The 25,509-nt window shown below is 40.9% G+C and overlaps 1 protein-coding gene across 11 annotated transcripts in view; it reads right to left on the bottom strand.

The window, feature by feature from the left end:
• LOC135493525 (CAP-Gly domain-containing linker protein 1-like) overlaps window positions 1–25,509 on the bottom strand; it is a 74,272-nt gene that overhangs the window by 41,362 nt on the left and 7,401 nt on the right. For 4 of the 11 annotated variants that reach the window (XM_064780913.1, XM_064780911.1, XM_064780905.1 and 1 more), the window contains exons 2-10: window positions 17,036–18,728; window positions 16,288–16,440; window positions 14,859–14,964; window positions 14,506–14,614; window positions 12,417–13,728; window positions 12,040–12,125; window positions 10,145–10,195; window positions 8,335–8,394; window positions 7,709–7,868 (exon numbers count right to left, since the gene is read on the bottom strand). In XM_064780913.1, coding sequence (XP_064636983.1) covers window positions 7,709–7,868; window positions 8,335–8,394; window positions 10,145–10,195; window positions 12,040–12,125; window positions 12,417–13,728; window positions 14,506–14,614; window positions 14,859–14,964; window positions 16,288–16,440; window positions 17,036–18,728 — 3,730 coding nt within the window. Of the gene's footprint in view, window positions 1–7,708; window positions 7,869–8,334; window positions 8,395–10,144; window positions 10,196–12,039; window positions 12,126–12,416; window positions 13,729–14,505; window positions 14,615–14,858; window positions 14,965–16,287; window positions 16,441–17,035; window positions 18,729–18,901; window positions 18,952–25,509 lie in introns of those variants that run through there. The other 7 variants (XM_064780914.1, XM_064780903.1, XM_064780907.1 and 4 more) reach the window with 7 other exon arrangements.

Raw genomic sequence — 25,509 nt, 5'->3', positions numbered from 1 at the left:
AATCTCACCCTGCGAAACAGTTGATTAGGGTTAATACCTGCGATAAGTCTCTACTTTCCAATATGAGTTTTGAATTTTGAAACGTCACTAAATAATCAACAGCCTCTATCCTGGCTTTTTGACACTTGCACATATCAACCTTTGGGGAAACATTCCAACAAGTCTCCCCAACACCTGACTCAGAATCCTCCAATCCTAATGAGCTATATAAGTTCGTCAATGTTACTGATTAGTTGGTTCTGGGGTTATGTCATTGTCCATTCTATTATGACCTGGAATCGCAAGGTAAATTGAGTCAGCGCTGGCGATCTTGATGCCAGAGAAACAAACACGACACACCACCAGGCCTGAGAACACCCAAATTCAGCACATCAGAATTATGGCAAAAACACTGCCATGAGAAACTCCAACTTAAGAGTAGACTATTACCAGACCATACAAGTTCCCAATCCAAAGACGTCAACAGAAAATGTCGCTTGACCTCGTATCAAACACCTCCTTATGACCTTGACTCACGCGTTTACCAATTTGCCAAAAGAAATTTCTCGAAGCCAATCCTGTTAAGGGTTGCAGAAGATTGTACATCAAGACCACTGAGATTGCACTCCATGAAATCAATGGCTTGGAGATTACTCAGGCAATTACTCAACTGGTGATGTAGAGATCTTTGCTGCCAAAGTATCGATTGGTCAGTTATGCAACTGGTATGACTGGACGATTTCTGGCATGGCCAACTGATTTTGCCTTGGTTTGCCTTTGCAATACTGTCTGACCAAGACAGTGATCAATCTCACTACACTATGCTACAGACAAACCAAACTATAGTTTGAATGAAACCGTGGACAACATTATAAGATCAAATATTCAGGCACTGAATAAACTTGTCAATGCAATGGAGAGTAAAGGAAACATGGGGACATTAATTTCTTAACTATCCTTTCGGTGCCTTTTATGAATCAACTACTTCATTTTTCAGTGGTTTACCATTGGATGTAAAAGAATATTAAAGTTCAATGATATATGAGCCGAGAAAAACAGACATGCATCATAAAATACAAGCCTGAATTGTTGAATGACAGGCCCGATGAATAGCAGATAGGCTATAACACTTTATCATATCACCAGGACATAACTAACTGATTTGAGATATCATATTGCAAAAGATCTATGACCTGAGAAATATTCTCAAATCCAGATTATGATTGGTGCTGCCAATGAATGATGAAATATACAGAGTGAAAAATTCCATACCTAAACCAAACCGGCATGCAACACGGACTAGACTGTTAGCAGCTGAGGAAACAAAACTGGATCGAATGACCATAAATCCATCAAAACAGACAGTATGCATTCCATAACATGATTCTCTTGATCACTAAAATCTTCTTTTTTGGGCAGTTTGCTGGGGACGATAGACAGATGGTTAAGACACCTCGCTCATGCCACAACCATATTTGGAACAAGACCAAATCAACCAGATGAAGAATCTGACCATGCAGCCCAAGCACTGAGGAGACAACAAAACTATAAATCTCATGATAATCCTCAAATCTGACACAAAATTACTAAAGGCACTGGAAATCTCCATAAATGAATAAATCGGCAAATCAGTATCTTCAAAATGTAAAATTTTTGCTTCAGAATCTGATAAAACAGTAGTCCGCTTACTGCTTAACACAGAATCAAGTATTCCACGCTCATGATCACAACCGACTTATACAATGATTAGGTTTTCATTCTGCATGTATATCATATACATTACCTTATAAATCAATACCAATCTCCAATACTGAGCGAAGCTCAATTGAAGTTGATTGGAATCAGTATCATTGGAGAGTGAATGGAAAATCTATGTGTCAAAGGTGTGTGTTTCCTCTCATGTGACAGTGGTTGTAGCATCATCATTCTACAACAAATTTTGTAGGACACTTAACTCATCTGATCGGCTTTTAGACAAACTGCAATGCAACACTTTTAAAGATCTGATCAGGGCCAAGAAAGATGATAAAGCCATCAACCAGTCTCTGCTTTGACCGTGTGATATCATGCAGCAACTGGGGTTCAATTCTTGAACCATTTTTGCATTAGACAGAGACTGCAGCTATAAACACAGTTGTGTGCAGTGACACTTTCTCTGCCGATTCTATCTCAATATATCCCCTTTCACACAATCAATGTCACATACATGCAATCTTGGCTAAGCCATGTGGCTCCAATTCATCAATCTATTAACAGGCAACAGATGGCAGTACTATAATATATACACAAGAGTGCAAATTACAAAAAATGGCTGATTTCTCATCTTCGATTATTTCACCACACTGGCCGTGTACTCTACTCCAACAACCAAACAAAACAGCAAAAATCGCTCTAAAAATGATCAGACCAGCAAAGCTCAGGCAAGAAATGAATGTGTAGTCATTTAGCCTTCAGCACATTGATGCCTCAGCACTCCCAGACCAAGCTCAATAGCTTTGCAGCCTCTTCAACGACACTTGGAATAACATTCAACACAGCAGCATTGATTTGACTGCAACATCACAACTTGCAACAAACTAAAAGGAAGATACAAGATTTCAAGGTTTCATCTAAGTTCATTCTTATTCGAAAATCTTTTAACCTTTGGCAATTTTTGAGAAACTTGTCAAAGATATTGGAATTTGATATCACTAGCAGAATTTTTCTGAGCTGTGCATAGGATGGATTCATGGCCAAAAGCCATTTGAATCCACTTGCCTGACTTGTTGACAGTTGGCAAACCTCTCATCAGTCGGAGCACGCGATCCGACCATCAAGTGAGATCAGATGTCACGTCACAAATTTTCATGGGAAAAAAGATACTTTTGCAACTGGAAAAGCAACATCTGATTTGGCCCTGAGGCTGACTTGGTTGATCAAACATCGTTAATCAGAACAATCAAAGTTAATCTTCGCTGATTATCTCTAAATATGGCTTACGAATAGTTGATGATCCGATCAAATACATGTTTCTGGCTCATTAGGTTATCGACTGGAAAGGAATAGATCAATTTCAATAGGGATAATTAGCTGATGGTTTGGCTCATGTCTGCCCACAGGCAAGACTTCTGAAGGCGGTGGAGGTCACCCATACCAAAGTGACTTTAAAATGATACAAACACAATTTCATTTGTGAATTGTGGCCTTGATTGGCAACGTATTCAAATCCATCTCCTCTCCAAACCACTTCTGGTACTGAGGTACCTTCTTCAACACATGCCCTAAAGCAATTACTATGAACTCTCCCCATTGCCATACCCTGCATGTGTCTCCGGGCAATGAAAAAATCCAATATTCGTCACTCTTCTCCTATCCTTTTGAATGTCAAGCCATCCACATAACATAGACTCATTTTAGCATCTTGCATACTCCATTGATTTTCAAGTCACATATTATAAATAGCTATATACACCCCTGTAGCTTATCCTCAGCAACCTTTAGCATTATGACAATTGAGGCCGTCTCATTATAACTATGATTTATGTCCCTTGAAGAAGGTTGAATATATCTGTTTAAGAAGCACAGGGATGGGGCTCCACCTTTCCGGTCTTTGCAATGTGGAGACATAGTTAATGACAACCCTACATGTTGCGAGATGTTGCCATCTGAGGGCACTTGGGCAAGACACTTCCTGGTCTTTTTCTCTCTTCGCCGCCAGACACCTTCTGATGAATTATTAATGCCATGCAACCCGAACATCATCAAGAAAAATCTTGCTGATTCAAAAGGAGAGATAAATCTAGTTTTTATCGATGACATGAAACCATGTCAGAGAAAGACGTATCAAAAGGATGAATCATGAAAAGGGGGAAAAAAGAGATCAAAGATTGTGTTTTATTCTATGTTGAGTACATTTGACATGATAATGCACATCGATATCTGAGAAAGAAGAGTTGTTGATGGTTGGTTTGATATTGTTTTGACCTAAGTGATGACCTGGATTATCTGCTAAACGTACTACAAATCAGCCAGCAGCCTTGTCAGTTATCTGTTGTTTAAGATAGTTATTCAATCCTGGGTATATGACATGATGATATTGGCCATTACAAGAAGGCATGATCTAATAATGGTTGCTTTGATATGAGTTGACCTAAGTAATGGGCTGGATAATCTGCTGAACAACAACCCAGCAATTAACCCTGTCAAAGTGAAACAGATACCAAAGGTAGATGTTTCATTCTATTCTGCAGAAATCTGACTTCATCAAGTAAGACAAGTCAACTTCTGAAGTTATCAAAATTCAAATCTAATCCCAACAAAACCAATAGAAAATACAGAGAGATTCTAACACAAACCGCAGCTACTATACATGCAGTACACATAGGCAGACATGTTGGCTGAAAACACAGCCACAACATATGATTTCAACAAATAATTTGTGTTTTCTGGGAAGATGATTCCACCAGGGCAAGTGAAAACCCCAATGGTTTCACCATTAATCCATTAACTTTCATTAGATCCACACTGAGCCAAGTTAGCACACCAGCAGCTAGCATGGCAACAATTCACCAATAAATTACACGTATCACATGTATACAGAAGGCTACATGATATTAGACCATTCTTGCATCGATGTTGCAAGATGAGATGGCAAGGATCCATATTGTGTTCATGTGACTCAGACACATGTCAAAATGTACAGACTATACTACCAAGAACCAGGGGATTCGACCGAACATCCTTTCAATTAATTTTTACGCCCTTTCAGTCAACAGGGATTTAAGAGCATCAAGGTATGGGAAGTCCACAGCTGAATCAAAAGAAGCTCCACACACAACCTGACCAAGAATACGTTTTCAACATGCTGACTTCAGCAGCCCAGGTCACCACCCTTTCATCCATCTTCACTGCTGATAATGAGTATATTCCCAAGATTTGTTTTCAAAATTGAAATCAACGCCAATACTAAGGAATTTATTGAAACAAGCAAATCCAGACAACAATATACATGGACTTAACGACAAATGTCATCAGTAGGAACCTCATGACTCTCTTGTTCCAGACATGAAAATCCCGCCTACCGGTACTTCCCGAGAGAGTATATTAAAACATCATCACTCCTATTCGAAAAAGAGAATACATCACCGAGAAACTGACTACCAGAGTAGATACAAATCCATATTTTCGTTATCATGACCTCATCCTCCTCATCAAATTCAGAACACAATGCTATCTCCCTAAGATGCAGCAGAGGCACAGAAAATCAACAACTCATCCACCAAGTTTCCGACTTTCACCTCCAAGGCCAACACACTAGCCGTCAGCATGCTTCCACACCCTATTCCCGCCAATTTCCAATGCTAACAGAAGGTACGCCACCCATGCTAACGTCGCACAAGATGGCTCTTGCTACCATGCTACTCTGCGCGACACCAAGAACCTGTTTTTATATCACGATGCATAGAAATCGAATTGCAACACTAACGAAACGATCGTATGAAATCTTCCAATATCCACCAATCGGGAAAAATACATCGCAGTTTGAAACGTCGTAATCCAGTTATGAGATTTGTTAATCAGCGCAGTCACATGGTCCAGGTTTATCATAAAACATGCTGAGATGAACTACGCTAGAAATCCCATGGGAATCTGAGGCAATAATCCGCACGTTGCTACGGCAACGACAGATTCCAGAAACGACCACGTGGGTTCCGAGAATCTCCGCTGTTGGAAAGACAGGTGGTTTTAAAGGGAGCGTTTCGATCCTTGTCATGTGACAGCGTCATTTTGAAGTGTCGTTATTGCGAACATAGTTCGACCAATCAATAAAAAGCAAGGGGTTTCTCTGGATCTTTATAGTCTGTTTGTATCGTGGCAATCTGTGAGTATGAGCTGTTTCGATACTGTTTCTGATGCTGGGAGCTGGGGCATTAGGTGCAGTGTTGACTCATTGCATTGTGCAGTATTCATTAATGAGCGCAAGTGCAAGAGGACACCAGACTCATTCATAGCTGCTTGACAGGCTATAGGAGCTTTTACGTTAATAACGCTTGGATTAAAGGTATGGCTGCAGACAATGCTGTCTGGTTCGATGACAATTACCTGATTAACACTCTTAGCAATTTCTCCACATCTGCTTGGTGATAACCGACATAGCAAGGTTCTTGCCCCCAGGGCGAGGCAGATTGATACTCAGCAGATAACTTCATATTGCGGCCAACAGACCAATAATGTGTGCCCCAGGAAGTGGCCTTTGCGCACAATTTGAGAAATGTCTACAGGAGCACCTCATTTACATTTTCACTTCTAATGAATCCCGTGACACCACTGACCTACAAAACCACATTGGAAAGGAAACAAGCTCTATGTTAGCCACGCAAGTCACTGCCGTAACCATGGTTACATGGTCAAACTGGTCCACGCATCAAGAGACAGTCAGTGGGCTGTTAATAAGTAATGATGTGGTCAGCGGTTAGCTTCAATGCTCTTAAGGCCCAATACAAAATGGTATCCTTGCATTAGTTTTGCTATAATTTCTGGCCACTTCACTTTGGCCGGTACAAAAAAATCTTCTTTCTTTGGCAAATATGTTCGATTAGTCTGATTATAAAGCTCCCAATGGGGCGATCTCTCAAATTTCCAATTACAGTCTCGGCCAACATGATACCGAGTTCCCAGCCCCCATTTAGCTCCAACACGCCAGCGTCCTGCAACAGACCTATCCTGTCTGACGAAATTATTCTCCAATCTCGCTACAGTGCTCGAATGTCCTGTCTACGCCTGGGTTACCATGGTAACGTGAATATTTTGTAACAGATCCAGAAAGTACCATCAATCATGGCTACAAATGAGGATCAACTGGCACTAATTAGGCAAGATTGAGGAGAGAGCAGACTTCACTTTTTTCCTGCGGTTATAATCCGCAGTTTGTGTTTTAAAGCTGGGGACTTTTTACCAGATTAGGCAGTCGGGGATGGGAACATCAGTAGATGAGACAACAGAGAACACACATGTTGCATCACAGATTGGCCAGGGACTCTCTGCCTAGGTCAGACTCAAGGCATCAGTGCTTCTGGTCGAGACCATATTTTACCATTTGTAACCAACATTTATTGGTACAATTACGTACATATTTTTCCTCCACGACTTGGTTCCATACTGTTTCCATTTGTATTTTTCTGACATTTGAATGTGTATACGCAGTCCAAAGCATAAAAACAAGTAATCTGCAGAATGGAGTAAACCCTGGAGGATATAAGATACAGGTAACCATGGAGACCAGTTAAAACATTACAACACTGCGTAGTTCCTCTACTAGGCCTGAAGAAACAGTAAAGCAAAACGATATGCATAAGCAAATGGAGCAGAAATCTAGTCACTTGAATGACAATTTGAACAGGTGATTACATAGACCTTTTTTTCTTCCTCTTGATATTGTCAACAAACTCAATAAAATCTCTATTAAACAGACGTTCAGTAGGCCTAAACCTTGCATACACTGGACTTGACTCTGGCCTACATCTTTAGGTTAGTTGCATTTGAGGATGGCTTCACACCTTTTCCTGGGGTTACACCTATACTCAATTATACAGCAGCTCCACCTGATGACAGACTTTGAAATCAATATGGAAGTGGACAGCTCAAATGGAAACACATAACACAACAACAATGAAAATACTGATCCTGAAACATATCGCTGCAACTGGTGACCATTCGATACGATGAGTAAATTCCAAAATTGCAAACCTACCTCTGGCTGGACTAGGAGTGCTCAGCCGGCTGATGTCAGCGAGCGATTGGCGTTTCTTGCGAATGTTGACCTTTGTGGCGTTGTTGACCTTGTCCGTCTTGCTGCGTATCGAGTGCGAGTCCGTCCCCGTGGAAACCTGCGAGACAGTGGACGTTGAGATCTAGAAATAAACAGAATAGGACCATGCTACTATCAACGAAACAACTAACAGGCAAGCATGCAAACATTGAAGAAATGTAAATAACCATGCCTGAGAGATAAGGAAATTTAACTGTCAGTTGTTCTTTAATCAGTATGAAAGAAGATTTGACTACTATCGAACAAACAATGTAAACTGTATCAATAGAGAAGTACATTCATGAATATAGGTATCCTACAACTCTTTTACTTTTCGAATCAGATCATGCAGACTACATGTGTACCTTCAGTTATAGTAGCTCAAAAAGTGAGAGGTTAATTTAAGAAAATATGATCTTAGAAATATTGCTGAAGATCAGAAAAGCAGATCGAACTGATTCTAGATGAAATCATGCAAGCAGCACTACTGCCCTCTATCATTGATGAAATAAAACCAATAAGATACATGTAACCTTCACCAAGCAGAATACCACTTAACTCCAACTGACCTGGATGATAACTTTTCGTGGACGTTTTTTTTCTCCGACCTTCATTGACAACACGGTCGACTAAACAACCAAACAAATAACAATACAGGATGTAATTTGGAAATTTTTACGATTCTGAAATATGCTCAGAAGCAGCCTATCGATGGACAACAACCTTCATCATTTCCAAGTCCCCCCTTCACACAGTATAGTGCTATAGAATCCCCTGTAAAATGGTGAAAACTCTTTTTTTGCTATGATTCTCCGTTGTATTAAGTATGGTCTGCTCAAGTGGTTATGCTTAAGAATGGTATTTTAAAGTATGGTTATGCTCAAGTTGACTGACGTAGGCTGCATCTGTCATTATAGTCCAGTCAATATACATCAGAACCCACTCAATCTGTTATGACTAAGCTAGATTGACTGGACTATCAGTTTCTCAACAAGATCCACCACGATGACCAACCACGAAGCAAATGCATGCAGGATATACTATCTGATCTACCACCACCTCAAACCTGCATTAAAACTTATGAGAGTACAGAGAGTGATTCAGAAGGACTCGTAGAGTAAAATAAGACTTTATGAAGAAATGGGGGCCAGTTATTGCAATGTTCCTTTAAGTGCTTTCAAAAAATGTTAAGACTACTAAAAAAATACCAAAGGGGTTATTGGTTTGATATGTCTCAAACAAAAATCAGTATTGTCCCCAATAAAAGTGTAACATGCAAAAAGAAATATCTGATATCTTACACTTTGCATCAAATAGTATGTTAGGTGCTATGAATACTTTGATTTTCAAGGCAGAATAAAAACTCTGTGAAGCCAATTTAGACTGGTGCAAAAAATCAAGAAATCGGAGTAAAAAATTCATACAAAATACATTACATTGCCAAAGTTATGATAATATGACAACATCTTTTGTCAAGTCATAAAAAATACAGAAATATAACATCATTGCGACGACCTGGAGATGACACAAAAGATGCTGTACATCAGGTTTTAAAAACTGGTTAAAATCGACTACTCAGCTGGTGTTCGGTGACAGAGGACGAACAACTCCTAGACCAATTTACCACAACAAGTCAAATGACAAGAGGATTCACGGAACGTTACAAAATTCATTCATAATCATAACTGTGTGAAGACAACAATACAAGCTCTAGGTGCTTTTATTGGAACAAGCTGTATGTGCTTATACTGGATCAAGACGGCTTGGTGTAAAAAGATGCATTTAAAAAAGTCTTTATTAGAGCTCGGTGACTAAGAGCAACCAAGTCTGAAATATGATAGGTCTTGTCTTGTGTATTTATGTGTTATAAATGTTATTGAGACACACCTGGGATGCGTTGTTCAAATTCTAGCTTCAAAAGAGTCATTAGTCTCAATGTGATAACTTCAAGAGATAACTTAAGTCTTTGAGGATACTCTAAATCTAACAATTAGCAGAAATGAATAAGCTTTCGCTCGTACTTTCAAACAACCAGATCCAGATCGCAACAGTCTGGTCCATAGTCTGAAAAAGCTTCACTTCTCGATTACAAAGCAAAGCCTATAGCAATGAAACTGAAATCTTAAGCTCACCAAAGCTATTTCCTCCCTTGATCACAACTTTATTCGAAAGTTTATCCTGTTTTACGGCGAAAAAATTTGCACCGTGGGGAAATATTTCCAATTGATGATAAAACTTGCATAACAGGTTTCAAAATCTTGATTGAATTCTGCCCAAAGCTCAATAAGCAGATGTTACGTCTTTAAAACCTCGATCTGATTTTGCGCTAAGCTTCCATTAGCAAATTCGTCAACACGGACACGAGACGATAAGACTTACATGTACTTTGCCATTCTTATCAGGAGGCAACTGGAATCGGACTCCCTTCTTCTGTTAAGCAACGGAGATAAAAATAGTGGTCAACGATAGCAAAATAGTCAGGGAAAGCCATAATCCTCGGAACCCAAAAGCGTGGAAGCAAAGTTTCAAGCCTTTTGGTCAATGGTAGGTAAATCATCAAGGTAAAGCCAGAATCCTTTCAAAACCAAGCATAGGACAAAGTAAAATATTCAGGGATGATTCCAACACCTGGGGAGCAAAGCATGAACTGGGAAAATATCATAGGCAATGGTAGGCAAATAAATGCGTTGATGTGTTTAGGAAAACCAAGGCACCAATCTGTGGGAAAGATAGGTTTGCAATAAATCAACATGGATATGAATCCACCCTAAAGAATTTCAACAAGGTAGCTGACCCATCTTCTAACAGGAAATACCAGACTCCCCTCCAACAATTTGTTATTTACAAGAGAAGAGTTGAAGATAAACAATGCAGATAGTTTCATTCTGAATTCGTAAATAAATCAGGTAAAGTTGCAGGCCCTCTTTATCAGGCCACACCAAACTGATTGATTCATGGTAATTTTCACGATTACTTTGGCCAGATAGCTGCACCTGAGCTTGAATCAGATAATAGGATAACTAGACCACCATCAAATCGGGCAGGCCTATTGGCAGACTCCTGGGTAATAGGATTGCAATAGACTGCCTCTAATAGATAAATAAGAGATGCATTACTGATGTAGGTAGCTCTGATGTTCAAAGTACTATTGATCTTTCATGGCCGGGGATCGGCAGACTGGATATGGCCTGCACACCAGCTCACAAAACCCACAAGAGGACTTGTATCTAACACCTGGTGGATATCAGTTATCCAATAATTGTTCTTTTGGTATCAGGAAATCGACAGCAAAGTGTCCACCTGCACTGAAAACTATAGGCACCTCGATTAATCAAACAATAGAGGGTACTGACTGAACTTGAAAACTTGCAGCATGGTGTGCATTGCCAATTATTTTGGCACCGACAAGCCAGGGATAGAGCTAAAGCAGGGGAACGAGTTGGGAGAAGACTCTTGCCCAGGGACATATACACAGACACCAGGAAGATTGCAACCATCACCTAGCAAAGGCTTCGAGAAAGGGTTCATGTAGCAGAAAATACAAAAGTTGTAGAATTAGTAGAGTCGGAACAAAAATTGGGGAAACAGCAAATAAAATGTACTACAAGCAAATGAAGAAGTTAATGCTGGGAGATCCTCTTGAGGCATTGTAAGTCATCATTGTCCCTTTTTCAAGGGAAGATCCATACTTGCAGATGGGAAATCAACCTAATCTCATTATTCATTTAATATCATATCTTTGATGAGAGATTATTGTTAGTCACTACATCAAGGGACCAACACCGACAGAAGGATACAATCAAAATCACATATTTCAAAGTCACTTTTTAAGGCATTTGAGTAACATGACAGAGTTCTACTGTTCCCATGACCCTGACTTGTGAAATAATACTTGAATAATCATACCTGACCATATTCAGCAGTCCAACCCAAGAAGGAGTGTTACACAGTCATAAAGAAGTGTGCCTTAACCCCATTTACCAACTACTAAAGTTATGAACAGATCAATTTGAGTCTAGGTAAATGCCAAAGAGGTGATATATGGACATGTGAAAAAGGAATCATCGTCTCCTTTGCGATTCACCAAGACCAAGTTAATCCATACAGAACTATACCATCTATGATTGTGTTGGAGCTAGATATCCTCAGGAGATGATAGATGTACATGTGGAACATCTTAATCATGAAGGACAATCTTGTGGTATAACTCTAGCTCCAACACTAGCCTCCCCCACGGCCGTGCCACTCAGTGGGGCCCAGGCCTCTCTACTCACCTGTGAAGTCTCAGACCGCACGCTCAATGAACTTGGTGACTTATCCTTCCGGAGTGAACTCATCTGCTTGTGATTTGGTTTATCAGCTGAAAAGGGTAAAACTTACTATATACACACCGACTGTGATTCTTTTAGCCTCAAACATCACCTTGAGTCCTTCTGTCAATAACCTAGACAAGACAAAACTGTGACAGAAAGGTCACAGCGATTTGAATCTTTTAGAGTAAATTTCAATTCTAACGTATTACCGATATCATTAGATTTTTGCAGCCGACATGGAATTTCGTCTGCTGCCAATTGAAAAAGTGGCAAATTCATCACCTTTTTGCAAACATTTCCTCCCGTGACTTATGGGTTACAGCCTCGAAACAACTTACGCTTAGTCTTTGTGGCCTTTTTCGTGCCCTCATTGAGACTCGACCGACTGCTATGAACCGAACTTGCACGACTGTCATTATCCTTCTTCGTCAACGGATGCAAGGACATCTTCCTGGGCACAGGCTGCGTGCTCAGTTTACTCTTGACTGCGCTATAATTCGGCACCACTGGTGCGCTCAAACGTCTCTTGGCCAATTCCTTGCTATCGTTTTTCACTTCGCGTTTCTCGACTTTCGATACTCGCACAACTGGCGCCACAGGCATGTGATTGTCCAAGCGACTTTTAATCTCTTTTTTCGGCGTAGGCTTCGTCTCTTTATTCTCACTTATCTTAGACATGATGTCGTCCCATTTATTTTTCACCGGCGTCCGTTTGACAATTTTCGGTGGATCACTTTCAGGTGAACTTTTATCTGGACTTCGTTTTTCCGTCCGGAGAGGAGTCTTGGTCCCACAGTCCAACTTCGACTCAATCTTTTTCTTATTGATGATATTCTTCGTGACCTTATCTGGTTCCTTCTCTTTAGGTTTAGGCTTAGGTGGAGGAGGTGGCGTATTGATATAATCTGCCAGAGATGACCGTACCTTCGAAACGTCTGGTTTCTTCGGAGGTGACACATCAACAGTTTTCTTTGGCGGTTTCTTCGTTTTATTTTTTGGCGTCTTTCCTGCTGCCTGTGGCTTCTCACCATCAGCTTTTTTCTTCTTTTCCTCCGATTTTGACGTCTCCTCTCCCTCTGACTTAGCCTCAGATGTCAAGGCCACACTAGCTTCGGTATTGTCTGGAGTATCTTTCTCAGATTTATCTTTTTCCTCATCCGCTTCAACCACTGACTTGTCTGCTGTTATGTCAGGACTAACCGTTTCTGTTGTTTCTCCAGGTTCCCCTTCAGTACCCTCAGTGTCCTTTACCTCAGAGTCAACCTCAGACTCACCCACCTCCTCAATGACCTTTGTATCCTCTGTGACCTTGACCTCTGACCCCTCAAACTCATGATCTTCTGCCCCTTCGTCAATAATAGACAAGTTCATGATCCCACCCCTGCCATCATAATCATCCCCAATAACAACAATATCTTGACTAGAATCTTCCAAATCACAGCTGGATTCTGGGCAGACGTTCTCCTTCTCGTTGTCTGCTCCTTCCAATGAATCGCAATCGACATCATTGTCTTCCTCCTCCTCTGCATCCATTTCATCCTCTCCAACAACCAAGTCTTCTCTTTCGCCATCTCCTTCCTTTTCAGTTGTTTTAACGGCAATGTCGTCTTCTGGGAAATCTGGAAGGGCTTCTTGTGTTGGGGTGGCAAGCTGAAAGAACACACCAACATGATTTGAAGGAGAAATGGGGTGACGGTTACACAGTGGAAGAGTGTTGGCCTCATGGGTTCAACTTCTGGCCAAGTTGCTACTTGGTTCCCCTACCGATTAAGTCTAAATGACCACTTTGAAGCTGCTCTTTGACCCCCCCCTTCCCCCAGAAGAGTTCTGTGGAGACCAGGACAATAATCCCGAAGCACTTGTGAACAATTGCCAAGCCAACTGAAATGAGCGCTATAGAAAAGTCAATTATCATTATCATATGAAGGCCCTATTTCTGTCTTCATCATGAAAATGAAAGGACAAGTCAATAAGTTTTGATAAAAATTATGAGACATTGACTAAAACATCAATCAGACATAGTCATTTTTTCTAAATTTCTCAAAATTTTGTCAGGTTTATCTTAGGAATCTTGAAGTACATTGGCACCAAGACCATGAAAAGGATTCCTCTTCACAGACAGATATTTGCTCAGCACTCATTGATTCGTTGACTTTCTATACTTAGTCAACACTTTGCATTGTCATTGACTTGATAATGCAGTAATATTTACGTAAGACTGAATGAAAATATTTACGAGCAAATAATTATGGCACATCGATCTCAATCTTGGCAAAAAAATGACATCAAAAATAGTTTAACTTTGAACTGCAGAGAATTTTTGAGTAGGACTTCCTACCATGACTTGTTCAGTTAAAGGCTCACCATATACTCACTTCTAATAATGTCCGAGTAGTTACTCGGCTCTCAAATTCTTTCAATACTCACCTCTTTCACATTAATTTCTTCCATTTCCACATCCTCCGCCTCACTTTCTGTGTCACTCTCCTCGGCCGGCGTCAACGCTTTCACTTTCCTTAACAACATGGAATCATCGCTGCAATGCAAACATCATAAAGAGTTATCAATTTGGCCCTAAATCATCCAATGTGTTGATCATGCGTCTAGAAGTCCACAACTAACTCAAGGAGCCTCACATCAATGTTGTTACATTCTGCAGTATAATTGTGTTGAGGCCGGTAGACCTTCACCAAAAGCTCTTATTCACGAATCACTGTATATAGTCTTGATTACTTGGAAGCTGTCACTGCAACAGAGCTTTCTACATCACGAAGACTTACATCTCACTGTCCTCTTTCTCTGTCTCCGAATCATTCACCACAGTCCCATCACTGAAGAGGTCCGAGTCACTTTCAGCTGGATGGGTGGAATGCCCATGCATGGCAGCTGAAACCACGAATCACATGACAGTTAACCTTCATGCATGTGAAGGGTGTTTGTGGCCACTTTTCAGCAGAACCGTACATTTTTTGTGTGTAGGATTGCAGGGATATAAAGATTGGTGTACCAAGTGATTTTTTCTTTAGTTTTTGATGGCCAGCTAAGCAGTAAGCATAGGCACAATGCCACCACAAATGGAAAAGTTGGCCATCACCAATAGGAGGATGGAGCACAGGGGCTGAAATGACGACAGCCACTTGATACCCCAGAGTGCCTCTGTGGAGACCTATTATAGCAGCAGTTGTTGTGAAGTGCTTTGGTGTAGACCCTGGTCAGTAAAGAGCGCTATATAAAAACCATTTTTTTATTATTATTAGGATATCTTGCAGGTGGCTTTGCACTTTACATGTATATACTTGCCATTACCAACATTTTAGGTCAAAAGTTAGATAAAATTGATAGAAATGCAGATAACCTGACAAGACTTGTGTCAACAAGGCAATTAATGTCTGACCCCAAGTGAATAGTCCACAAATCATCATGTGTGCACAAATTATCATTACGGCAAAAAGATCTGCACGGATGTATTTTTATGTCAATAAATATTTCATATCTTGACGATGTCATCATCATCACTGAGGGATCCTGGGTTTGACATGGGCACTGCCCTAGTTTCTGGTTGGCCCGAAAGTGAATTGGCCTGGGAATTCCTCTAGGTCAGAGTACTCCAGCGGAAAATGTATTACGATTTTTTTTTTGCCTGTTCATTGAACTGCATGTTGTTATTTGAACACAATTCCGTAGTGGTGCCATATTGATTTTTTTGTCTCACTTGTGTGGTGTCTGTTAGGATGTTTGACGTAAACTTATCAATTATGCCACAGATGGCATTGATCTTGGTCATTGCGTTATTCTGGCTGGTTTAACGGCTGTTCTAGTCTTGGTAGGTGAGAATACCAGCGAAAGAGCTTTCTGAACTCAACTACTCTACGGTCCTCCTTTGGGTTAATCCACATTCTTGGTGCCAAATGTGTACGATATTTACAACTAGCCAAATACCCCAGCACAAAAACATAAAGACATTTAAGAAATTATTTTTCTGCATCAAACTAAATATGAAGCAAAGCATGCCTGGCACCATTGAAGTTTATTATTCAAAACTAAATTTGCATGTGACTACTCAAAAGATGTGCATCCACACATAGCACAGGAACACCATAACTTCAAAATAAATTCATTTTCTTGTCTAAATGGTATCAGATCAAAATCAATGCAAGAAAAAACTGTATTAGAAAATATTACAAAAAAATTCATAAAAAAAACGTGTACCTTTGTTATACGTTTCAAAGCTCTCAGCATAAGACCTCTGCATAAGCTCAGCTTGAGGGAGGTTGCGATGAGACTCGGCAGGACCCTCCGGCCAATCTGACGGAGAGTTGACAGTGAGGGTACCCATCTCGGAGTCAGTGTCGGGTTGATACCCTACAGGCAGCAAAAGAGGGAGAAAAATATGAAATATGTACAGAGATGAAGCAAGCAGGGATGGAGGACTGGGCACCAAAAAGCTCTAACCCTTCCACTCTCGTTGTGGACAGTGTACCAGGGGAAAGTTTTGAAACCCTAAATCCCACAAAATCAGAAATATTCTCGTGGTTGACGTTGTGAACAGGGAAGTGTGTGTCACATGCTCTGTTCTTGCGCTCTTCATCGGCACTGTCAAAATCTGCACAGCAAGCCAAGATTTGTTTCATAAACGTTGTTTTTTTTCGATGCTGTCGCGTAATTATCCCAAGGGCGTCTGCTGCATGCAATGCTCCAGATGCAAGGATGTAATATGCAAATAGTTAAGCAAAGAAATATATTTACAGCATGCAGGAAGTGACCTGTTTCATTTTTTTTAAAATACTACTGCTACAACTATGTGTATGCCATCACAGCAATAGAAATAAGTTCCAAAAAAGATGTTCACAATTTCACATTCTAGGTGCAGCAAATTTCGAATTTTAGATCTAAAATACATTTCTTTACTCAAGTGACTAGTGACAGTACAAGCCATAGTCCCTTTAACCTTTCTTACCTGTGTCAACACTCGATGTTGAAATGGCCGACAGCGGCCTCTCCTTCTTCCTCATGATCTCAGACTCGACAGGCAAGTATCCTGTCTCCTCCGTCATCAAGTCCGGCCGCCTCTCAACCAACACCGCATCATCTTCATTCAAAACATAAGTACGATTCAAGTCACGTGAGATAGATGTATCCTCGATTAGTTTAGAATTCGGACTTAAATCGTCTGTGGCCGGTTTTTCAAAATCGGTAAAATCTGGCGAATCTGGTTTCTTGCCTTGCACGAATGTTTCCGAGAGACCAGCTCTCTGCGCGTCTGGTGTGGACGTCTGATTACACGATGGATCAAATGCTAGATGTATTTGGTCTAAATCTTGATGCGACCCTGCACTCTCCGCGATCGACCCTGTTGCAGTTGTCATAAGACTCGGGGTTGGAATGTCAAAATCTTGACTAGAAAGGCTAGACATCTGCTCAAGTTCCTTTTCCATGAGTTCGGTGCTATCTTTAGACACATCAGGCGATACTGGGCTCTTGATGACACTTGGTAATAAATCGTTGTTTGCTAGCTCTTCCTCAGTTAATATTTGGTCAAATGAAGGATCGTCGAGTGACTCTGACGGCCGGTATGCGTTTGGAGTGAGTAGGTCAGGTATTGGGGAGGCCAATGTGGGAGAACTGACGGGGAAAGTCTGATTTAAATTATCTGCTGCATCTTGGCAAGGCTCGCTTTCTTGCTCTGACCAGCCACCGGGCACAGATTTTGTGAACGTCGAGTTTAATCCTTGTTTTGCACCTAGTTTTGGAATGCTACTCTGCTGATTGTTCCAACCCTCAGAAGATTGTGTCCGCGTCGGCATGATCTTTTTACTCTGAAACAACCCTGGCAGCTTCGTAGGCTTCTGCGCAGGTCCCTCGCCTTGTTCCCCGGGTTTAGGGATACCAGTTGTACCAGGCTGGATGAGTTTTGACACAGTTTTTGGCCGGGCAAGTTTAGACTGTAGTTTCGGGCTCTGAGCACTCTCTTGCTCCTTGCCTCCCTGTGGAGTGACCTCAGGGACATTTGCATTGACATCGTCCACAACTTTGTTATTATTAGCAGAATCTGGCGGCTTCAATTTGGACAAAAATGTCCCCGGTTGCACAAGTCTCGTTGTTTTAATGGCACTGTGATCAGATCCATGGGAAGAGACTGGCGATTTTTCCTTCGTTAATTGAGGAATAAATGCCGGAGCGTTAGTTGCAAGTTCAACTTTTTGCACCGGTGCGAAAATACCATGATTGGGTCTCGCCGTAAAATACTGATAACCACCGACTTTTCCATCATTTTTCCCGTCAGGATCGACTAACTCGATCCCGCACCACTCACCGTCCGCGAAATGTACTCCACCGAAATATTGCACAATGCCGAATTTCACACCCGAAATAGTCACACGGTCACCAATTTTGAATCCACGTTGATCCAACGCCATGGTATCCGCTAGTGTTTGCATCGGCATATTTTCAGATTGTGCGGTTTCTTCCTTAACCGACTGTTTAGCAGCGGGCTTTTCGCTCAGATGCTGTTTGGCTGCGGGCTCCTCTTGTTCCGTTGGACTGACGGAGGATTCCGCGCTGCGTTTGTAAGATTTAGGTGCTGGTAAAAGAGAACGGCGCTTCTCTTTCGGCGGTCCAGCCGAAGGGATCTTACTGTCGCACTGAGAAGCCTGCAATGACAAAAGAGACAAGAAAGATGAGAATTAAACATTTCAATGGAAGATAGCTTAGAGCGCTGAAATATTCAAGTTTCCTACTACATGTACATGTAGATTTCAGGACTTCAGAACTCAACTTTTGTGACGTTCAAAAGCTTTTCGACACCTGGTCAAAAGTAGATCACCTTATTTTCTTCTTTCTCGTTTAAGGTAGAACTTCCCTGACCATCACACAATCAATTGTCAGATGGTGTGACACCAAACAGTACAAAACTAGGACAAATCTATATTTTTACAAATCAATGCCAAATAGGACAATTGCCAAAACTCCTTCAATTCAATACATTTTGATATTCATAATGCGTTGAAATCATTTTAAGGCCTTGATAGGCAGCCAACTGCAACTTGACACACAAATTTTAATAATTCACTTTGGTTGTTAATTTGACCCCAATCAAATTGAGATTTTAATTTTTTTCACATTAAGGGTCACTGAAGAGGTCCTTTAGTTGGCACTTGGTTCTGGCACTTTCAAGTGCTTGCGGCTCGAGAAGGGCGCATTTAAAGTCGAATGAGAAATCTGAAGTAGCCTTGAATTTGATAAAATATTCAGAAGTTCTTTGGTTTCTCTTAAAACTCTGAATATGAAGTCTTAAAGTGAAATGAAGGCATCATGTTACTATCGTGGCTGGTTCTACGAAAGGTTATATTTCACGAACATTAGGTTGCAATCGAAAGGTTTCCAAATGCAAGCAAATTATCATACAATAGGATTTTGCAAGTTGCTGACAAGCTTCCCTACAAGGTGAAATACACAAGGGTAGTATGTTGCCATGACAACACGTGAAGCGATAATCACATTGTGAGTAACCTTCTTTATTGAGAAAAGCAAAGCCCATTCATAAAAATATGGCGGGGATTATATCTGCTTGAAGAACTTGGGCAGAAGACTGATCCCACCATCTTACTTCCAGGACACTGCTTTCTCTTCTTTTGGGAAAGGGACTTAATTACTGGTACCCTCATACTCGTGGCATATTCTATACCTGGTGCACTAGGGTTAATTTGATTAACGAGAAACCACTAGAATGGTGAAACAATAAAACAATCACTGACAGGCCGAGCCATAAAGAACAAAACTCCACCTGAACTCATGAGTAATCTCACAATTAGTGCTATTAAGAACGGCAGAATTCCAAAACAATGCCAATAAATGCCAACAAAATATCGATAAATTTTGCGTCACCATAGTAATCTGCTATAAAATCTGACACAGGAAGCACTGAGCAAGACTTGTTTCATTGTGATGTTGAAAGCATTGAGTAACTGCTTACTTCAAGTGGTATTTGGTGCTGGCGGATGACAGATCATGTTCAAGGGTCCTCACTGCCAATCATCCACCTTCCCAGTGTTAAATTATTATGTTGATTAAATAATCATTTGAAGTATTGGAGTGTTTGGTGCTCGAGTGTCGAATTCTCCTTCGTGGGAAATTGTATCATGTCATCAATTGATCTTAGTCAATGTGGCCAGATGTTCGCTCTCGGAATATCGCCACCGAAGTGATACTTGATCGCTTATAACTGATCGCCCATGGCATTGGTACCCTTCAGGGGCTCGAATCAATTTTGGCAAAAGTTGACTGATCGCTCATAACCTTTTTTGACTATCAGTCATTCTTCACTCTACTGATTCCACTCTACATAAGTTTTTAGGCAATTTGTCCATCTATTCAATATAGCTGTGTGATCAGTAGACTGTCTGTTCTCAATGAAGCTACTTACACGAAATTTGGTCGTTATGCGGTAACTATTCAGCCAATTTCATGAACTTTGGCAAACAATCATAAGGCTAATCACGCAATGGAGACTACAATGGCAAGTAGGTATGATGAGTGTTCAGATATCGCTGTTGCCAACTCTTCTGCAGCAAATGGTATTGTGCTATTCAATGCAAGCAGATGTCAAATATCAATAGGGTACCATACCACAAGCTACTTCGTATTGATGCCAGTGGTTAAGTGTACTAGTCAGTGCTTGATGTTGATTTTTCTGGTGTAATGGCCAGCTATCGATTGATTCATGCAATTCTACCAGGTGTTAGATCTCACAGGTCAAAATAATTTTTAGTTGATTTCAACTCCAAAGCATTGTACCTTAGTCAGTAAGAATCGTGTGGTTAAATGAACCCCAGCTACAAGTGATTTCTACTGCTAGACTGATGGGGTTTCTTATCTTGTGTTGTGGCCATGCTTGAATTGATGATATTCTGCCAAGGAAGAAAAACTTGGCAGCAATGATTCAACAATCCTGAGTCAATGCATAAAGAAATCCACTTGAACAAGAGTGAGCACTTTATCTTATAATCTGGTACGAATTTGGTTCCGTTTTTTCAGAAGCAATGTGGCAGCTGAGGTACCATGAGCCACCAAATATCACAAGAGTCTAGTAGTATGCAGGCTGCAATATGTGCAATGGTAGGGGGAATTAGTTGTGACTATGCCTGAATTGATCATTTCTGCCAAGAAGTAAAGATAGCTGCAATGATTCAACAATCTTGAGCCACTGCGTAAAGAAATCCACTTGAATAACAAAACCGCTCTGTCTGTCTTGAACGAATCTGAATTCAGATGGCTGAGGAGATATCGTTTAGCCATCGGTTACCAAAGCGTACCAGAGTTTAGCAGGAATGGCACTGGCAATAAGAAGATCAATCATGACTTCTTTTATGCAATGGAAAACCAGCTGCCCCATCCCAGAGGATAAATCTTTTTGTAGGAGCTATCAATGAATAATGGGAACATTAGGATGGGCAAAGGATGACTATATGGCTGCTGTTAGAGTATAAAATTTCCCATCATCAGCATTAAGTTGGGTGAATCATATGTCAGGTCTATCTCTTGACAAAAACATTTATTTGTTGGGCCATTTTGGTCACAGCCATTCTCGTTATAGGAGATCCAGGGCCAAAACCTTTTAGATTGGAACCAAGGGAAGCTTCTGTCATTGTGGTATAGCTGATACAGATGTTAGGAGTTCGATGAAGATGGCTGAGAATAAGGCTGATTCATCATCATCCCAACTATGCAATAACAGTGATTTCTTGATGGAAAAGCCAGGTTGTGGAGATGACTTGCATGGATCCTTCGACACCTGCACTCATACTAGAGCCATGCTACGTCAACATTCACACGATCACAGCGTCCATGAGATCAATAGATGGACAGGAGAGCAACCGTGAGCACATTACGGTTCACACAGAGGTTATGACCGTGGTGTGATTAGAGATACAGCACTCGGTATCTTAGCAAGAAAAACAGATCACGTCAATCATGCCAGATATTGATCAACACTGCCTGAACCGAGCACATGAACTGCTTCTCTGGGTTCAAATTGGCTTTGGGCAATGAAAGATCAATGCAACCACAAGCGATCCAAATTTCATCCTCACAGATTCATCAAGTGGATGGTCCCAGTATTCATCACAGAATAGTCACACCTCTCAGAGTCCTGGTCAGTTTCAAACAGAACAGTAGAAGAGTATAAAGCTACAGCTAACCTTCATGTCCAACAATATCAATGGGAAGAATGACATTTGCATTCTTTGATCCAACTGCCCACAACTGCCCACAAAACACTTCATCTCATCCAAGAATAGCACTGTAAGTAATTTCCCGATAGACGGGCGTGAGAGAGCAACAACAAAAGTCAACCCTCCCAAACCTAATGACCTCAGGCAACAAGCACAAAAGTACAACGCCTTTCTGGCCCAGAAGCCCCAGTTGATTCTGTTCCATCAGCCAATATGGATAGGCAAAACCACCAGTTTTCACGAAATTGATAAACCCAAGCTGAACAATGATGCAAAGAGTAGACATCCCACAAAGCACTTCAATTGCATGGACAGTACATGTAGTAGAACAATAGAAGGACTGACACTGCCTACTTCAAGCTATGCAAGCAAATCAATAGTTGGTCTGCAAAAGCTAAAATAGCATATGGTTGTTGGTCCCAGACTGCAATTTCCAATTGAAAGCATGGATGCTCCAACTTGCTACCCAAAAGCGGGAGGCTGTCACTGTATTTGATTCTGAGCTTCTTTCCATCTTGTTACTGACTGCAGCAGTGCGTTCCATGTTACATTCTCTTATTTCCCATGGAACGACCGCTTAGAATTAGGTAATTCTGAGGTCACTATCAACCGCCATGTGGAAGTGACTGCTTGTTGGCCATCAGACCCTTGCACTTGATCAGGGAAAGATACTCCATCCATCTCCACCTTGAGATGCCTGTTTCCTTGATCTTCTTTGCACCCATCTACATTCAAGCATAGAAACGAATCAATATTTTGCTAACCAAGCTAGCATCTCACTACCCTAGCTGTTGCTTCCACGACATGACCTCCAAGCAATCGTTGGAGTATAGCTTCCAAATTGGATAAGCCAAATTGAATTTCTTTGCCAGGCTCGGAGTGATTGCGTTAGCATGGCTCTATGGGTATAGGGACAGGGTGGAGCTGCGGAGGGACATTAGATTGGTTCAATGACCAAAGTCAATTATGAGTTTCAGCTGTGAGATGTTCAGAATGGTTGAGTGAACACTGGGCAAGGATGGAATCGGCAGTGAGGTGAGGAGGCGTATATAAATTAATCTCCACAATTGCCAAGAGATACTACATGTATGACTTATCTTACCTGACCTTGTCTCAACAGAGGCAATACTGGTAAAGATTGGAGATATATCTTCCTCCCCAAACTTCACAAGCAGGAAACAAATATAAGTATCCTCTGAATAAATCACACGAAGGGCAAAGAAAGAGGGTGGAAAATCCAAACACCTGATGATGAAGTATCAAATTCACTTGAGACAAAGTAGAGAAATACAGACAACCTCACCACGGAACAAGCAAAGGATTGTCTGTGACTACGCATCAAACAGCACCCAGATCAATTGTGTGGCTCAGCTGCAAGCATAAGGAATGATTTCCCAAAGGGTAGAGAAACACAGCATAACTCGGCATCCAATCACTTGCTGCTGAGTTTGGTACTTTCCATCGACCAGCCTACTTAAAATCCATTTTAAAACATGACAAACTCCGACATACCAACAAATGATAAGACCAAAGTATTTGGTAAGCAAAAGTGTTTCAAAGCGTTCAGGCTTTTCAACAATGCTAGCGCTAGTCTACTTTTACTTTGAGGAAGAATGGTGTGGCAGCTATCAATTGATACTTGAAAAGTGGTGACAAGAATATTCAATTTAAGCTGAGGGCTATCTGAGAGTAAGTCTTTTAAGACATGTTTTGTCTACTTGTGGCTTTAACAAACATTGGCATGGAAGAATTTACAAACACAGTTTACCAAGCTAACATGCATGATAAACTAGCTGCAGGCTAAATGATTTATGGTAAACTTAATTAAATATAATTAGAAGGAACCTACGTCAATGCTTTTATCCAAAATGAATTATGAGAACAAAATCAATCAGATCTGTATCATCCTGTTGATAATCAATTGGATAAAAATTTTATCGAAAAGCATCAGTTTCAACTTTTTTATGGCTTTATTTGGAAATTGAAAAGTGCCAGATTACATTTTCCAGGCATCTCACTCTATGAGGGATAATTTGTCACTTCTTAGGAGAGCTGCCCTGAAAATCGTTGCTTTCTGACAAAGAGGGAGGGTGGTGTGAGCCTTATTCAACTGGTGATAAGTTGTACGCTGTCAGCTTCCGACAAACGTTTGAAGAGCAGTCAACGTCCTGACATATTGCGGTATGACTCAACACATGCACAGACATGGGTGGAGCTCTGACAAAACCACCTTCAAGACACATACATCCATTTTGAGTAAAAAGGGACAAAATATTCTAAGATAAAAAAATCACCTACCATGTTGATGCACGAAATGTAGTACGAACACCAACTCCAAGCTCCAACTTTAGCAAGAGACAACGATACCACAAGAAGCTGTGTGCTCTGTGGGAACACTGGGACAAGATCTATAAAAGAGTGTAGTCCAAAAGCTACAGTGTAGGTCACACAACACTAGCTGTCAATTGTCAAATATCACTATCACAAATCTATCAGTGACAAATTCTGATTTGGACAATGGTGATTGTCATAAGTTAGGATTTCAAGCACACCTGTCTTCACGAGCAAGGAGGGTCATGTAACATGAACACGTGTGACATATATCTGTCATTAGATGTACTGATTCTTGGCATTCCTGGAATATCCCATCTGTGTGTAGTGAACAGTTAGAGTGACACAACACTGACTGTCAAACAAGGCGTGACACAATATCCTGAATATGATACGTCGAATCTGATTCATTCAAATAGCGCACACAAAATCACCATCATCATGGCGTAAACAGCAACCAGTTGCTAAACGTCAATCGCACAATGTCAAAAAGCCACAAATGACAAAAGCGGGAACTACCAACGATACAAGACAATTAACGGTCCACAAAACATGAATATATATTATACAGTGTGATACCGTGAAATCCACAACCAATATCTCGTACCGAAATAATACGAAATCAACACAGTATGAAACACAAATATTCCACCATTTCCTCCTCAGATCTGTGCAGATCCGCCATGCATCATGGCCGCTCCATTCGCACACGCTAATGGCTGCTAGCTGCTATTGATCCAGTAGCGTGCGTCGAGAGACTCGTCCCCGATGACGAGAATCAATACCTTGTTTAGATTTACTTATTTAGGTGAAATATTGCATACTAATGAGGTGTTGGACAAAATGATAATTAGCGGCGATCATCAAGTTT

This window comes from Lineus longissimus, chromosome 9 (genome assembly GCF_910592395.1).
Source record: "Lineus longissimus chromosome 9, tnLinLong1.2, whole genome shotgun sequence".
Classification (NCBI taxonomy): domain Eukaryota; kingdom Metazoa; phylum Nemertea; class Pilidiophora; order Heteronemertea; family Lineidae; genus Lineus; species Lineus longissimus.
The sequence above is the reverse complement of the archived record's forward strand: the minus strand, read 5'-3'. Positions and strand labels throughout refer to the sequence as shown.